We start from the raw sequence: 18,626 nt of genomic DNA on the forward strand, positions 1-18,626 counted from the left end.
GACTGAAGAACATTGGGCCCACCAGAGGATCTGATTCTGAGGGCCCGTCTTTCTCCCCCACTCAAGGTTTGCTCTATGAACTCTCCTGAAGAAGAAGCCACCGGTTCTCTGGTGGGCCAGTCCAACTCTGGTTTTAAGGGTTATCCAGTTGTTATAATTTGTCACTAATCTAAAGCAACCGCCTTGGCTTTCTCTGGCAGTAATATTGGGAATGAAAGGAGCAATGGTTGAGCCTGTGCACTGCTCCAAATGTGTCCCGTTTGAGCAATTGATAAGTGTCCCAGCTGTTGGATCCCAACTGATCTAAAAGTTATCGCCTATCTTCTGGCTAGGTAAAGAACATATCCGAGTGAAGTGTCACTGGATGAGCTGCTGATAATTATATCCAACGAATATAGAGGTCACCACACTCGGCCAAAGGCAAAAGTATAACTGCCAGGGATTGGAGCTTCCCAGGGGTTTAAGAAGCTCTCCCAGAACCAAAGAGAGGCCACAGTCATTAACACCAGGTGTGCAGGTCAAAACCTGCACTGAGCTCCAGACATTAACCCCTGACGTGCAGCCCAAAAACCTACACTGGGATCGTGACAGTACCCCCTCTCAACGGAGGGCCTCTGGACCCCCAGGCTTCCCCGGGTACTTTGCATGGAAAGCCCGAACCAGGCGATCTGCATGTACAGAGCGAGCAGGGACCCATGACCCGCTCCTCTGGTCCATATCCCTTCCAGTGGACCAGGTACTGCAAAGAGCGGTGCACCCGCCGAGAGTCCACAATATGTCCAACCTCATACTCCAATTGACCCTCCACCAGCACTGGAGGAACAACAGGCTCGGAGTCCTCTTTGACAGACCCTATGGATTTCAACAGAGATTTATGGAACACATTGGATATTTTTAAGGAGGCGGGGAGACGCAACCTATATGCCACTGGGTTGACTATCTCCATAATCTCGTACGGACCAATGAACTTTGGTCCCAACTTAGCTGATGGTACCTTTAAGTTGATGTTACGTGTGGAAAGCCAAACCTTCTCTCCCACCTGAAACATGTCTCCCGAGGCTCTCTTTTTGTCAGCAAAATATTTGTACCTCCCCTGCGCCCGAGAGATATTACGCTGGACTTCAGCCCAGAGGTTTTTTAACCGTTGAACGGACCCCTCTACCCCTGGACAACCGGAATCCACCCGTGAAAACTCCCCAAAATGTGGATTATACCCATAGGTAATCAGGAATGGGGACATGTTGGTGGACTGACTGACCCGGTTGTTAAAAGCGAATTCCGCCAACGGTAACGCATCACACCAATCCTCCTGTTTGGCGGAGGTCAGACACCTGAGAATTTGTTCCAGGGATTGATTGGTGCGTTCTGTCTGACCATTACTCTCCGGGTGATATGCCGATGAGAAGGAGAGTGAGATGCCCAATTTCATACAGAACGCCCTCCAAAATTTGGCCACAAACTGCACACCTCTGTCAGACACAACATTCAATCGGACCACATGCTGCACAAACAACCTTGACAATGTTTCTGTTGAGGGTAATGCTGCCAAGGGAATGAAATGGGCCTGTTTAGAAAACTTATCCACCATCCCCCAGATCATGGTATTGCCCCTGGAAGGTGGAAGGCCGGTAATAACATCCATGGAAAGATGAGTCCATGGCCTATCAGGAACCGGTAAAGGTATGAGTTCCCCAGCCGGCCGGTTATGCGAGCTTTTGGAATGAGCACACACGCCACAAGCAGAAACAAATTTCTTGACATCAGACCTTAGTGAAGGCCACCACCCTGGCTACTGCCTTTCTAGTGGCCGTGATACCTGGATGAGCACTCAGCCTAGACTCATGAAACTCCTGCAGAAGTCTAGGCCGCAATAAATCTGGAACAAACAATTTATCCCCTGGCCTGGTTGCCGGAGCTAGGGCCTGAGCCCTTAGAATTTCTTGTTCCAACTCAGATGAGACCCTCGCCACTACCACCCCTGGGGGAAGAATGGAGGACGGCGGCTCAGGGCGAGAAACTGGGTCAAAACTTCTGGACAGGGCATCCGCTTTAACATTTTTGGACCCCGGTCGAAAAGTAATGGAGAACTGAAATCGTGAAAAAAAGTGACCAACAGGCTTGTCCAGGAGTAAGCCTCTTAGCAGATTCAAGGTATGCCAAATTTTTGTGATCCGTGACAACCGTGATAGGGTGAGCCGCCCCTTCCAAAAAGTGCCTCCATTCCTCAAACGCCAGCTTGACCGCAAGAAGTCCTCTATTGCCTACATCATAGTTTCCCTTGGCTGAAGAGAACATCTTGGAGAAGAAGGCACAGGGTTTGAGATTGGTAAGGGTGGCCGGACCCTGGGACAGCACAGCCCCCACCCCCACTTCAGAAACATCCACTTCCACAATGAATGGATTGGACGGGTCTGGTTGTACCAACACGGGGGCGGACATGAAGCATTTCTTAATAGCTGAGAAGGACTCCTTAGCGAGTACAGACCAATTTTTTTACATCAGCGCCCTTCTGATTAAGATCCATGTGTGGTTTAACCACTTGTGAGAAACCTTTAATGAATCTCTGATAATAGTTCGCAAATCCTAAGAAGCGCTGGAGCCCCTTGAGATCTCGAGGCTGAACCCAGGCAGCGATCACCAGCACCTTTTTAGGATCCATACAAAACCCCTCACAGGGCACAATCAACCCCCAAAAAGACAGTTCCTGTACAAAAAATGAACATTTTTCCAATTTAGCGAACAATTGGTTCTCCCTGAGTCTCTGAAGAACTGTCTGTAGATGTTGCAAGTGAGATTGGCTGTCCGGGGAATACACCAAAATGTCATCCAAATAAATAATAACAAAACGGCCTATCAGGTCAGAAAACACAACATTGATGAAATTCTGGAAAATAGCGGGTGCATTAGTTAACCCAAACGGCATTACCAGGTTTTCAAAGAGTCCTTCTGATGTAAGGAATGCAGTTTTCCACTCGTCCCCTTCCCGAACCCTTATCAGATTGTAGGCCCCCCGGAGATCTAACTTGGAGAACCATTGGGCCCCAGCTAACTGGTTACAAAAGTCTGGGATGAGGGGAAGCGGGTAAGTGTTCCTAACCGTTATCTTGTTCAGTTCCCGAAAGTCGAGGCACGGCCGCAAACCACCATCTTTCTTCTTCACAAAGAAGAATCCTGCTGCCACAGGTGACAGAAGGCCTGATATGCCCTTTGTGGAGACTCTCAGCTATGTACTCCTTCATGGCTTGGCACTCAGGCCCAGACAAATTGAACAATCGAGCCTTAGGTAACTTGGCTCTGGGTACTAAATCAATGGCAAGATCGTAGGGTCTATGTGGTGGCAGCGCCTCAGCCTCACTTTCGGAAAAAACGTCTTCGAAATCCTTCAGGTACTCCCGAATACCTTCCAGATCGACAGACGACACAGATATGGATTTAACAGCGTTAACAAGATGTCCCAGGTTACCACATTTATCCTTGCATCCCCATTGAGTGATCTCCCCTGTAACCCAATCAATGGTAGGATTATGGCGTTGAAGCCAAGACATCCCCAGTACCAGTCCTGCAGGCAAGTTATCTAGCACAAGACAACTTAGTTTTTCCACATGAGTGGAACCCACTTTTAGAGAAAAAAGTTCAGACCTGCAACAGATATCGTCCTGGGTAAGAGGAGATGAGTCAATTGCCACAAGTTTAACAGGATCCTGAAGCCTGACTGTCCCTATCTTATTAAGAGTCATAATTTTGGTATCAATCAGGTTCACTGCAGAACCACAGTCAACAAAAGCAGTAGTCTTAACCAGACCATTACCAAGTTCCAGTTCCACCTGCAGCACCATTTTTGCACGTGAGGAAAATTGTACCTGAAGGTCTGGGTAGCCTCCTCGACTACTACCCAGACCTAGTCATTTCCCGCCATCTTGGAGGATGACGGATAGGAGGGGCAGTCCTTCTTCCAGTGTCCAGATTCACCACAATAGAAGCACAACTGCTTCTCCCGGTGGCGTCTTCTTTCCTTTTCCTCACAGGTGACAGCGCTCACCTCCATAGCCACAGGAAGAGTCCGAGTCTCATCTCCACTGAAAAATAATGGTGTTTCCAGTTGCATAACGCCTCTAGCCTGCAGTCCGCGATCCATGCGAACCGCTTGGGTCATGGCATCCTCCAGGGAGTCAGGTGGAGGATGGAGTGCCAAGGCATCCTTCAGATGTTCACACAGGCCTCTATGGAACAGCCCCCAAAGGACGGCATCACTCCAAGAAATCTCGGCTGCCCAATGTCTGAATTCAGTACAGAACCACTCGGCCGAGTGCTCCCCCTGACAGACACTCATCACCTTGTCCTCAGCCAAACGCACTCTATCAGGCTCATCATAAATAAGCCCTAAGGCTTCAAAAAACGCATCCACAGACATTCTCTCAGGGGCAGAAGAGGAAAGCAAAAATGCCCAGGCTTGTGAGGACCCCCTAAGCAGGGACGTAACCACCCCCACCCTCTGATTCTCATCCCCAGAGGAGCGGGGTCTCAAAGAGAAAAAGAGCTTACAGCCCTCCTTAAATGCTCTGAATTCATCTTTGTTACCAGAAAACGTATCTGGCAATTTAACCGGGGATTCGGGTGGGACTAATATGACATCTCTATTCCCCACTTGCTGAAAGCCTGCGGAAAGTGTCACCTGAACTGAGTCTTCAACCCACCGTTGGGACTGGGCCTGAGCTTGGTGTTCCAAACTAAGCTACTGCAGCGACTGAGTCAAGCATTTCATCTGCTCAGATAAAGCACACATTGGATCCATGCTGCAGAAGTGAGGAGAGAAAAAAAAAAATTCAGGGTCAGTTATAATGTCAGGAATACCGCACTGAACTTGCTCACTGAGCCAGTGCGTGTGTCCTGAGTAAAGCGAACTGTGCTCAAAGATACCTGTGGAGCGGGCAGCAGCCGAGTAGGTGCGTACTACAGAACAGCAGGACCTGAAGCACGTGACTGCTAGGGGCGTGGCCTAAACCTCAGAGAGCTAGGAGCTGCAAGAGAACTTCTAGCAGAGTAACTGCGAGACAAAGTTACCAAGGGGCATAGACAGGGAGGATAGTCAGGACGTGGCCAATGAGTCATACACAGAGATAGCTGCAAGGTACAAGAGGGGCGAGCAGAGAGTAGTCAGATCACAGGCAATGAGTCATACACAGAGAGGGAAGCGCAGTACAGAATCAACAGGCAAGCTCACAACTGGGAACAGAACCGGGTCAGAACCATATAAACAAGCTATAACAACGAACAGGCACAGGCACACAGAGGTCACCACACTCGGCCAAAGGCAAAAGTATAACTGACAGGGATTGGAGCTTCCCAGGGGTTTAAGAAGCTCTCCCAGAACCAAAGAGAGGCCACAATCATTAACCCCAGGTGTGCAGGTCAAACCCTGCACTGAGCTCCAGACATTAACCCCTGACGTGCAGCTCAAAAACCTGCACTGGGATCATGACAAAGATTAAAAAAACATGAAGTGTTACCTTTCTGATTTTAAGATTTCAGTTTTGTTTAAGCAGATGAGAATTGTAACATATGGAAGCAATTCTACAAATTTTAAGTGTCTTAGGGGAAAAACTAGAGCACTCATGTAAATGTCCACCAGCTAACAAAGACTGGCATACCGCGTATCCTTACGGACTCATGCAGACAAGCACATAAATCAGATGTGTGCTACCTGCGTTTGATCCAATAGCACACGGACAGCACACTGACCCATGATATAGGGCTGTTCAGATGAACAATTTTTCTTTCAATCTGACTGTCCATGAGAAAAAAAATAGCAGTATGCACTATCCCCTACTGAGTCTCATCCATTCAAGTCAACAGGGGTGTAAAACAAAATTGGATACCACACAGAAGATCAGAGTGGCATCTGATTTTTAAGGATACATTGTTATTCTTAACCTAGGAAACTGCATTTGATCATGTACATGTTTTAATGTAAATGTATGAAGTCGAATCGCACACGAATGGCAGCGGAATATCACACGAACATAGAAAAATGAACACATGGATGGCACACAGATGAAAATCGTATGAGTTTTCTGAATGAAACTCCGGTGCTTTTTCATATGCTCGCCTGCAGCCGGCCTTACACTGTGCAGTCCCGCAGCGCAATTTAGCTCTATAGTCATGTAACCACTAGGGTACCTCTTCATGAATGTCTTGTAAAACATCTTTAGCTCCTCTGTCTCAGAACTTACATATTGTAATAGTTATACTTTGATATAGACTAGGTTTTTGATTATTTCTGTACTTTAATTGTGCCTCTGCTAAAGTTATAATGACCCAAGAATGATTCAATGATTCCGACATTGGTCATTCTCACTTACCAAGTAGTTAAACACAAAAACATCAGTTTCACATCATTTCTTAGTAGCCCGGGTAAACAAAAATCAATTCTTCATAAGGACTTTAATAGTGGATGCCGTCATGGTTCCGGTATTTTAAACTGCAAGAATGGTGCTGTAGACCTTGTCAAAATCCTAAGGAGTCCTTCTATTGCTAAAGTGATCAGAGACCAATGGCGTTCATGTCCACGAGACTCATTTCTCAAATCTCAGCACCTAAGAATTAATTTAGAAACCACCGCTATAGTGATGCAATATTTACATGGTTACTATCCGCACAGGAACTATATGGATGGTATATGTCCACAGCTTCTTGCTAATGCCTCTCTAGGTCATCTCTGTGAATGATCATTAGGGAATCAATCAGACCTTGAGGATTTACACCATGCAAATACAATTTTAGGTGGTTATCACAAAGAGATATCACTACAGCTTCCCACTCGCGCACACATAGACAAGAAGTTACTTACTGGAGGGCGTTTCCATTCAAACTTGATGGGAAATGTCTGACTGTAGAACAGAGAAGTGTCATTTGGTGGAAAGTCTCGATCCTCGAAAAGAACTTTTTTCTCTAGGTATTTGTCCCGCAGCTGCTCAAAGTTTTTTTGGTTTCCAGCTATAATGGGCAAGTTCCTGCTGAGGATGGCGGAGTAGATCCCTCCACCACCAACACCTCCTGGAGCCGCTTCATTGGTACTGCTGGTGACGGCTGAGCCAGATCCAGACGGTTGTACTACCTTGGCAACTACTTCTGACGGCATGAATAATGTGTGTCTGTAAAAGTAAGTGCACAATTATATGGACACACAAGTTTTGCAACTTCTGAAAAAAAAGGAAGTCCCTCGGTGATGCAACCCCTCTCGTACAGGGTGGTTACGGCTTTATTTCAGTTTATCATGCCTAGGAATTAGGCAAGTGAAAACATTACTTCCAGTCTTCTTCCCAAGGAAATCCACAAGTCAGCTTCAGTGTTGGTGTACGAGCTTTTTAAGCAGGTTGTCGTGTGAACTTTAGAAAGTGTGTGCCTTCTCTGCCCTGGGGCTCTGAAGAAGTTCCTGCCAGGAGACTAAAAATAAACAGCGAGGCTCTTACGGATTCCTCTCATCATAACGTGGCCTCGGGGAACATATGTTCAGTCATAACTTGTCTTAATTGAAAGGTGTATTACAGCTTATAAACAGCTTTCAATGGGAAATCTCGCTGCTGCTTTTCCTATGCAGTGATTCCCTTTCGCCTCTCTTGTATAACCTGTAGATCAGTAAATTATGGGAATTGAAAACTATTAGGCTAGGTTCATATTGCGTTATGGCAGTCCGTTTAACGGATGCTTTAAACAGACTGCGCTAATGCTAGTCTTCTTTTGATCATGCTTCTGCGATCACGTTAGCACAGCTGCTCTTTCTGCGCTAGCCATGACGGATCCTCGAATGCTGTAGACCGTGTCCGAGGTCCATCACAACATAACGCCACTTCGCTACCGGATGCCGATTTTGACATGCGTTAGCGATGCGCTATGTTATGGCAGCCTATGGGTGCGTTAACAGATGCGTTACATCGCGTTAATGCCGCTTTGTAACGCATCTGTTAAACGGACTGCCATAACGCAATGTGAACCTGCCTTTACTGTAATAAAACACAGATTACAACATTTTTTTCTTTATATCTCTTTAGTAACTCGCAATCAAACATTTCCAGCACCAACAAAAAAAGAAGTTTATAATATATTATAGGGAAGTCATTATCAGAAAAAAACCTGCTGTTTAAATCAGATTTTTATGTTTCATATATATTTTTGGCAAGTATGTTTTTATATGAAAAAAAAAAAAAAAAAAAAAAAAAAAAATATATATATATATATATATATATATATATATATAAAACTAGCTGAAGAGCCCCGTGCTGCCCAGGCATAGTAACTAACTGTGGTTAGTTATAGCAAATTATAATTATCCTCCATTCCATAGTCCCGTGCCCATATACCCATCATACATATCCACCATCCCATAGGCCCGTGCCCATATACCCATCGTACATATCCTCCATCCCATAGTCGAGTGCCCATATACCCATCACACATCCTCCATCCCATAGTCCCATGCCCATATACCCATCATACATATCCTCCATCCCATAGTCCCGTGTCCAAATACCCATCACACATCCTCCATCCCATAGTCCCGTGCCCATATACCCATCATACATATTCTCCATCCCATAGTCCCGTGCCCATATACCCATCATACATATTTGCCATCCCATAGTCGAGTGCCCATATACCCATCACACATCCTTCATCTCATAGTCCCATGCCCATATACCCATCATACATATTTGCCATCCCATAGTCGAGTGCCCATATACCCATCACACATCCTTCATCTCATAGTCCCATGCCCATATACCCATCATACATATCCTCCATCCATAGTTTCGTGCCCATATACCCATCATACATATCCGCCATCTCATAGTCCCGTGCCCATATACCCGTCAGACATATCCTCCATCCCATAGTCCAGTGCCCATATACCCATCACACATCCTCCATCCCATAGTCCAGTGCCCATATACCCATCACACATCCTCCATCCCATAGTCAACCATTAAGACATCATAATGAGCAGCGGGGCTTGCAACCTATGATGACATCAGCGTCGCCATGGCAACCATTATGACATCATAATGAGGGGCTGGGCTTGATACACACACACTTTTTCCCCATTATGTATATAGGGGCAAAATTGTTTGGTGAATTGGAACACGCGGGGTTAAAATTTCGCCTCACAACATAGCCTATGACGCTCTCGGGGTCCAGACGTGTGACTGTGCCAAATTTTGTGGCTGTAGCTGCGACGGTGCGGATGCCAATCCCGGACATACATACATACATACACACATTGAGCTTTATATATTAGATAATAATAGTAATCTTGTAATTTTCACACTTGCCACTAGGTTTTTTTTTCCTAGACTAGTACTTTCCATTCTTTCATGAAGCGTTTTCAGCAGTCTCTTTTTTATCAGAGGCAGGATTACAATGACAGATAAAACATACATACACAATTGATAACACAGGATCCACCAATCACAATAGGTAACCCTGCTCCCCATCCCTTCACACGATCATTGGATGCTTTAATACAAAATACAGTGTCAGGTTTTCTACCATTGTGGCTATGTTCATGTGTCGTTTGCTGATATTACAGGTAAAGAGTCTAAAAATAAGTCCCATTGGTCAGTGTGAAAGGTGCAAGATTTCTTGTTTTCATTTTTAATACAGATTGTGATATGCAAAAAAAAGCCGATCATTTAAAAAAATATACATTTAACACAAAAAACCTAATTTAAAGGGAACCTGTCACATGAGTAACAACATTTCAGAAAGTGAACTATTGAATAAAACATAAGCCGTCTTCTTCAACTCTCTGATGTGCCAAGGCTTGCGTTACAACCTGTATTTTGCCACCCACCGTTGGAGTTCTTTCTGGGTCTCAATGATGCCCACACTCCATTGCGCCTGAGCGGTCTCACATACAACTCAGGTCTTCTGTCTCTAGTGGCATCTCCTAAATGTCCCATTGGGCCTCGCCCAACTCTCCTATGGTCTCCATGAGCATCTGTCCTGGACTTTGGTCTTCTACCAGCCTTATTAAGACTGCTGGGCTCTAATGATCAAGTCCACCACTTAGACTTTCAACTTGACATCACTGTCGTAGTCTCTGGTCTGGAACTTAACGCATTTTGCGGACTATAAGACGCATCAGTCCATAAGGCGCACCCCAAACTATGGGTAGAAAAATAGTTTTCTTTTAATAAAATGGTGATGCGTCTTATACAACGATTTTACAGCAGTTTACCCATGTGGTGGTGGGGGTGTGTGCGGCGGCCGCAGTGGAGCTGCCCCCCCTCATTCCCTTAGTAAGCTACATTATAAGACGCACCCCCTTTTTCCTCACAAATTCAGTAGGAAAAAAGTGCGTCTTATAATGCAAAAAATATGGTAACTATTAATCCATGGGGAGAACGCCGGTTGTTCTCTGCTCCATCTTCACTATCCTCTCCTCTCACTATCCCTCTCCCTACACCCAAGGGGTATGGTGGGGACCCTAATTCAGCACGATCTGGCCTACAGCTATTCCTGCTTTCTAGGGATCTAATCTGCACTTCTCAAGCACGCACTCCTACTCTTGGCGGGAGAATCCCTTTTTCTATCTTCCTCCGACATTCACTCATGGTACCACACCACAACATGCCACACATTCCTCTTCAGCCAGTCCTACATTTAACCCCTTGATACCACATTCCTAGTAAAGCTCTGGCACCAATTTGCATAAATAACACATTTTATAAAATAAATTAGCAGTTAGAAGCTATACCCATTAAACCTTAGACAACATGTTCCAAAGAGATTATACAAGGCGGTCTACACCTCTCTTTACTCTCTTACACATGCATACTAGCTGCTTATATTAGGCACAACAGGGATGGACAACCTCCTTGTGTACTAGATTGGTGTCCCTTGCTGCCCCGAAAGCTGACAGCAGCTTCCTACTGTCTATTAGGGGAACTCATAAAATAATATGTTTAATAACTTGCAATTGCTGGCACAGTGTTGGAGAGCCATAAGGAGATTGGTCCATGCTGACCTATTGGAGACCCCATCTGTGTAAACCCTGGAGCACTTTGAATGACCACAATGGTTGCAAGATCAAAAATTCTGTCATAATTTGCTTCATTGGTGTTTTGGCAAAGGTTGTTTTTCAGCTAAAAGCTATTCTTACCCCAATTAAAAGTATATACAAACGAATGCATTTTTGGTCCATGTGACAACAGGTAATATGTGGACGCTATGTTACACTATGTTCTAGTGCACTGTAGGCGATTTTCCACACGGACATCAGGTCCACATAGAAAATAATATCAAGGCTATTATAAAGAACTAGGCAGCAGAAAATAGTGCAATAGGGTCTTATCCGATACAAAGTAACAAATGTTAAAAAACGTTATGCTAACCTGGTCTAGTTGTGCACACACAACATTTTTATGGCATAGAAATCAGGCTGCTGCCAGTCCAACAGGTCCTCAGACTGAGGAAACGGGAAAGGAAGATTGTGGGTGATCTCCATTGCTAGTAAAAAAAATAAAAAGAAAGACAAAAAAAAACCACAAATAAAATTTGTGCGAACCTGGATTTACCATATCGATTACCAGCAGAGCGGATCATCCACAATCTTCCTTTCCTGTGTTAACCCCTTGGTGACATACATTTACACACCATAGCTATCTATATACGTAGAACTGAGCTGTATGAGGTGTTGTACTATAGTTGACACTCTGCTGCAGTGACTGGGATAGGAGAAATCTCTGACCCCCACCATTTAATTCATTAGAAGCCATATGCATCATTAAACAGTCAGAAGTATGGGCTCTCTCTAGCCCCTCCACCCCAACACACACCATCAATCTGTACCCCTACGACTTGATGGAAGGGTGTTAGTGGGTTTCTAATAAAGGCCTCAAGATCTGACCTCTTATTACTCCTATTAAACTCATCGAAAAGCAGGACCATGTTTTCTGTTAGTTTTATACTATAGACCTAATACACATACCTCCCAACTTTTGAAGAAGCGAAAGAGGACAAAGGCTGCGGCGCGCAGCGGCAAATTTTAGGCCACACCCCGACCACACCCATTTCACAACTAGTCACATCCATGTCCACGCCCCAACCGCATCCATTTAGCACTGTTGATCACACTGACGGGTACTGAGGGCACAGTGACTGGCATTATGGGCACAGTGGCCGGTACTGTGGGCACACTGACTCGTATTGAGGAAACGAAAGAAAGAACAGAGAGAGAGAGAAAAAAGAAAATAGATAGAGAGAGAAAGAAAGAAAGAAAGAAAGAAAGGAAATGGAGAAAGTAAAAACAGAGAGAGAAAGAAAGAAAAAGAAAGAAAAGAGAGAGAAAGAAAGAACAAACGGAGAGAGAAAGAAAGAACAGAATGAGAAAGAAAGAAAGAACAAAGAGAGAAAGAAAGAAAGAACAGAGAGAGAGAAAGGAAGAACAGGGAGAGAGAAAGAAAGAGGGGAAAGAAAGAGCAGAGAGCGAAAGAAAAAACAGAGAGAGAAAGAAAGAACAGAGAGAGAGAAAGAAAGAAAGAAAGAGAGGGAAAGAAAGAAAATGGAGAGAGAGAAAGAAAGAACAGAGAGAAAGAAAGAACAGAGAGAAAGAAGAAAAGAGGGGAAAGAAAGAAAGAACAGAGAGAAAGAAAGAACAGAGAGAGAAAGAAAGAGGGGAAAGAAAGAAAGAACAGAGAGAAAGAGAAAGAAAGAACAGAGAGAGAGAAAGAAAGATTAGAGAGGGAAAGAAAGAACAGAGAGAGAGAAAGAAACAGAGAGAAAGAAAGAACAGAGAAAGAAAAACAGCGAGAGAAAGATTAGAGAGGGAAAAAAAGACAAGAGAGAGAAACAGAGAGAGAAAGAAAGAAAGATTCTATAAAGATACTATAGCAGCCTGGCTCCCACATGGCCAGATTCCAAGGCGATCCTGCTGTCCGCGCTGTCATAGGAGGACACGGTGATGGATCTGAAGCATTCCCTGAAGTGCCTCCATGGTTCCGTTACAATCTCCTCACGAAATTACCTCATTTCCGGTCAGCTTCCAGCGCATCACTTCCGGTGGAACGTCACCTGCGAGTTTAAAGTGCTCCTTGGGGCTCCGCCGTGTACTCCTGTGTCCATGGGAAAAGTAATCTCCCAACCGGGACAGTGGGGCAGACTCTCAAAATCGGGACTGTCCCGCTGGATCCGGGATGGTTGGGAAGTATGAATGCTCCTCACCATACACCTTGTACACGCATGGCTCCGCACACCTCATACACACACTGTTCTGCTTTGTATGCCTCGCACACACACGGCTCCGCTCCGTACACCTCTCACACACGGCTCCACTCAGTACACACATGGTTCCACTCCATAAACCTCGCATACACACGGCTCTCCTCCGCTTCGTACACACACGGCTCAGCTCCGCACACTTCGTACACACACGGCTCCGTTCCGTACACCTTGTACACACATGGCTCCACTCCGTACACCAAGTATACACACGGCTCAGCACCATACACCTTGTACACATGCGGCTCCGCTTCGCACACACCATATACACACAGTTCTGCTTTGTATGCCTTGCGCACACACGGCTCCGCTCCGTACACCTCGCACACACACGGCTCCACTCAGTACACATGGCTCCACTCCGTAAACCTCATGCACACATGGCTCTCCTCCGCTCCGTACACACACGGCTCTCCTCTGCTCCGTACACACAGGGCTCCATTCCGTACACCTCGTACACACACGACTCCGCTCCGTACAACAAGTACACATACGGCTCCGCACCATACACCCCGTACACACGCGGCTCCGATCCACACATCCTGTACACACACGGCTCCATACACTTCGTACACACAGGGCTCCGTTCCATACACCTCGTACAAACACGGCTTCACTCCGTACACCTCATACACACATGACTCCACTCCGTACACCTTGTACACACATGACCCGGCTTCACACAACCCATACACACGTGGCTCCACTCCGTACACCTCATACACACATAGCACCACTCCCTACACCTCGTACACACACGGCTCCGCTCCGTACACCTCGTACACACACAGCTCTGCTACATCCACCCTGTAAATCCCTCCTGATCCCACACATAAACTTCCCATCAAGAACCAATACAACGAGCACAGCAGAGTCCTGCATACACTGAGGCCCCTGATCATGTGACTCCTGACTCCTCCCCTCCTGTGACCTCATCACAGGTCCTGTGCACACAGAACAGCCGTGCGATGTCATTGCTGGGATTTATTAGCAGTGAGGGTCTGCGGTGGGTCTCTCTGGGAGGACGAGGAATGGATGGGGTTGGTGCATGGGGGGGCATGGCGGCTTATCAGTGCAGTGTGGGAAAAGTAAACTCCTGGCCGGGACAGCGAGGCAGGCTGTTAAAATCGGGACTGTCCTGCTGGATCCGGGATGGCTGGGAGGTTTGAATACATGCAAGGTTAATACATGCAGTGATGTTGTAAGGGGGTGGCAGGTCTCCTCCGTTGTGCCCTCTCTTCCTTCTGTATGACCTCCCGTGCACTTAGTATAAATGTGTTTGTTGTTGTAATGTATGTCCTACAATTGCTATGTATTGAGTGCTGTTCCCTTTAAATGTTACTGTGTTTTGTATTTTCTTCTGCCTGTCTAGTTAGGGACAGCAATCGTTAAGAATGTGGGTTGGGCCAGCAGCAGTAAGACCACAGGAAACTGCCTTTTTCCCTCCAGAACTGCCTGAGACTTTAGACAAGGCAGATGACACAGGGCACTGCCAGACCTCCAGGACAGGAGGAAACTGTTGCCCTGGATCCCCAAGAAGGCTAAGGATTGCAATATGGGCCTCAGGACTTCCAAAGGGCCCCTGCTTCTGAAGGGTTAATCCCGGCACGTGGAATTCCCCTGAACTTTGGCTGCTTCAGCTGCTGTGGGTGCGGCTAGAGAGTGTGACAGGGACAGAGCAGGAAAACTAGTATTATACTTGTGTGTTTTGATTGGGTCACCGAGGAGGAAAGAAAGCCCAAGCTAAGCCACAGAAAACCAGAGAGGTTGGTAACTAAGCGGATTGCAGACCCCTGATCCTATCCACATAACTAGCAGTAGCTGTGGAGCGTGCCTACGATAATCCTTGATGCCGCGGCACAGCCGGAGAGCTAACTAAGCCTAAAGCAAGAAAGGGGAAATCTAAACTGCCCCAGAGCAGACCCTAAAGGAATAGATAGCCCCCAAACATATATTGTCGGTGAGACAAGATGAAAACACAAACGCAGGTAGGAAAATAGACTGAGCAAATGATGGGGCCCACACTGACTAGACAGGACAGGAAAGGAAAGACACTGCCTGCAATCACGCAAAAAAACCTGCAAAAAGGTCCAACACGTCTGATGCAAAAATACTGAAGTCGCATGACTTCGCCCACTATATCAGCACTCTGGTATATTCTGAAAACAGAGCAAAAAGAGGCCAAACTAATAAGGGACAAAAACAAACTGGCACAAGCAGTAACATATGGATGGTGATTCAGCACAGCCCCAGCTGGAGCTGGCTGACCCACACAAAACTGAAATAGACAAAACCAGATCAAATGTGAACAGAATAGCAAAAGAACACTTAATTGAGCATGCAGGGACTGAGCTGGAAACTAAGACCTCAGGAGGCAGGAAAAAAATCACCAGCAGGGATAGAGGGAGTCGGCTGTCTTAAATCCAGTCTGAAACCCCAGATCTCCAATCGTCATCCTCATTATCAGGTGGCAAGCCTCTGTTAATCAGATCAGCTCCATTAGCTCCAGTAACCACCAGAGGGAGCCCAGGAAGAGAAATCGCAACCCCTCCCTCAACCTGACCAGCTCCACCACCTTCAGCAGTAACCAGAGGTAGGCCAGAAAGCAAATTCATAACACTTGCGCCTTTTTTCCTACTTTTCCATTGTTTATTAAAGAAACATTTTTCTCCTGGCTGCAATACGGTTGCCTTTGTGGATCCCATATCCCCTGGACTGCTAAGACCACAAGAAAAGGTAATTTGTGGGAAAAGAACTGCATCAAATCAGAATTACATGTATAAGGGGCCGGGGGGAAGTACTTGCTGTGCTTAGTGGACTCTGGGAACTATCCCTTTAAATATCTCGGCCACCACTAACCCCCTACTTCCCAGTTGCCCCTTGTTACACTGTCACAGTACAGGAATAATGTACACAGTAATGTCACAGTACGGGGATAATGCACACAGTGAAGTCACATTACTAGGGTCATGCATGCAGTGATTTCACCGTACAGGGATGATACACACAGTGATGTCTCAGTACTAGGATCCTGTATACAGTCACAGTATAGGGTGTGATGTACCAACTAGTGGTATAATGAGAAACAGGTATTAATAGCACAGACAGAGATCTGCTGCTATCTGAATCCAAGACAGGTTGCTGGATCTTATCCCACAAACCCGTATATTAGTAAAGGGCTGGATTTAAGGGTGGACTAGAAAGTGATGGTTGGGACTGGTTAACCACATACCTCCCAGAGGTGTTCCTGTGATGTCAGAAAGGTCCTATATGTTTCCTGGTTGCAGCACATGGAGAGGAAGATGGCCATGTGTGAGATTGGAGCTGGCTGGAGCGTGTGAAAGTCCAGGAAGCTACTGAAGGTCTGGACTACTGACAGGACCAAAATGAAGCCAGGCTGGCAAACCTGAGAATCTGTTAAGCAGGTAACCCAGAGTATGGGGAACTGTGTGCACTGACGAGGGTCAGTTAATGAACTGTGTGGAAATAACCGCAGTTCAGAATGGACTGTATATTAGGTCTGTGATTTATTACATGGCCTATGGTGGTTTATGATTGTATAATAAACCAGGACTGGACTTGTTTAAATGAAGAAACAGCTGCTGTATATATATATTTGGCTTTGTACTGTATATATTCTTAAGGTGTTGTATAGAGAAAACGTAGTATTGTTATTCCGCCACTAGAGGGAGATATAATAGTTGTCAAGCAAATGTCCTGAATATTTTTTTTCACCACCTCAATAATGATTATGAAAATCCCATATCCACCACCAATAAATGGCAGAAAGAAAGGCATAGAATAAAATTAAAACAATGTTTATTACATAACAATTTTCACAAAATTCATATTCAACAAGGTAAGTACACATAAATTAGCGCCATGGGTACATATAAAGAAACACTGTGAGGACAAAATTGTATACAGGACTAATACCAATAATTTCTCAATGAGATTGGAAAAATTGAACAAAAAACTTCATAGCTATTAAATTAGCACCACAAAATATCAGATGCATATTATCAAGAGATTATTTCTGTGAATCCACACTAGATCTAATAAATAGGCTTCCTCCATGAGGGGCCCCTCATGGAGGAAGCCTATTTTGCGAAACGGCGCTGTCAGGGGTGGCTGTGGGCGCTAAGAGGCATTGCACATGTAAGTGAAGGCCTTTTTTTTTATAATGTGGTGGCTAGCAAGTGTATTGCAGTAATGGAAATTCCCCTCACCTTTCTGGACTTGCATTATGTGCTTCTTTTGTATCGCAGCAATTAAATACACATGATCTGAAACAATGCTTTTGGTACTAGAGCTTGTAGTGCTGTGGATGCAATTAATTCTCATTATGTGGAGATTGGACCAGTTGAAAAAAATGTTTTAGATCTAGTGTGGATTCACAGAAATAATCTCTTGATAATATGCATCTGATATTTTGTGGTGCTAATCTAATAGCTATGAAGTTTTTTGTTCAATTTTTCCAATCTCATTGAGAAATTATTGGTATTAGGCCGGAGTCACACTGGCGAGGAATACGGGCGCGTGAGAAGGGCTAAAAGCACGCATTAGACACGGACAAATGATTTTCTATGGGGTCACTCGCACCAGGCGTATATTTCTCATCCGTATCCTACGGTCCGTGCCAATCGCAGCATGCTGCGATTGTCAGCGTACTACAGCCGTAATACGCCAATGCAAGTCTATGGGTGCCCAAAAAATATGGATTACACACGGACCACACATGTGACCTGCGAGCAATACGCAGGTCTTTTGGCTGGTGACAGGAAATGGGCCAATCCATCATCAGGAAGCCTAGACATGCAAATGAGCTCAAAAAGCGCTCCAGACATCCAGGAAGTACGCCTCCACGGAGTACAGCAGCAGCATGGCGTCCACGTACATTAATGTTGAGATGCTAATTGTCCTTTTGCAGGAGCGTCCCGAAATATGGGACCCACGCGATGCAAACTATGCTAACCGGACAAGAAAGGAGGCGTCATGGAGGCGCATCTGTCGCCAGATGTACCATGACTTTGGTGACAGACCACGTGATGAGCAGCATAAAATTCGTAAGTGCAACCATAAAAACATCATTAACCTTAGCGCACGCTATAAAATGATTCTACAATCAGCCCCCCCCTTCCTGGGCATGTACTTTTATTAGCCTCATGAGGCCGTTACATTAGGATGTGACACGTGGCTTCACACAGCCATAATTAGGGGTTAGGCCACAAGCTCCTCATCCTCCTAGCCAATAAAATTAGTTTCAGTGTAGCTAATGAGACCCTGTGTATCGGCCCAATTACATATGCCACCATGGGTAGAACGCACACCCCAGAAGGCCCCATGCCTAG

At 45.6% G+C, this 18,626-nt stretch overlaps 1 protein-coding gene across 2 annotated transcripts in view; it reads right to left on the bottom strand.

The window, feature by feature from the left end:
- The window catches only part of CAPN3 (calpain 3), a 190,710-nt gene extending 182,987 nt beyond the window's left edge, over positions 1 to 7,723 (bottom strand). For both annotated transcript variants that reach the window (XM_073554179.1, XM_073554178.1), the window contains exon 1: positions 6,848 to 7,723. In XM_073554179.1, the coding sequence (XP_073410280.1) occupies positions 6,848 to 7,138 (291 nt within the window). In that variant the 5' untranslated portion in view covers positions 7,139 to 7,723. The remainder of the gene's footprint in view (positions 1 to 6,847) is intronic.
- Positions 7,724 to 18,626: the final 10,903 nt, after the last annotated feature.

The sequence above is a fragment of the Dendrobates tinctorius genome, unplaced genomic scaffold, assembly GCF_039654945.1.
Source record: "Dendrobates tinctorius isolate UK_male_01 unplaced genomic scaffold, ASM3965494v1 ptg000208l, whole genome shotgun sequence".
NCBI classification, from domain to species: Eukaryota; Metazoa; Chordata; class Amphibia; order Anura; family Dendrobatidae; genus Dendrobates; species Dendrobates tinctorius.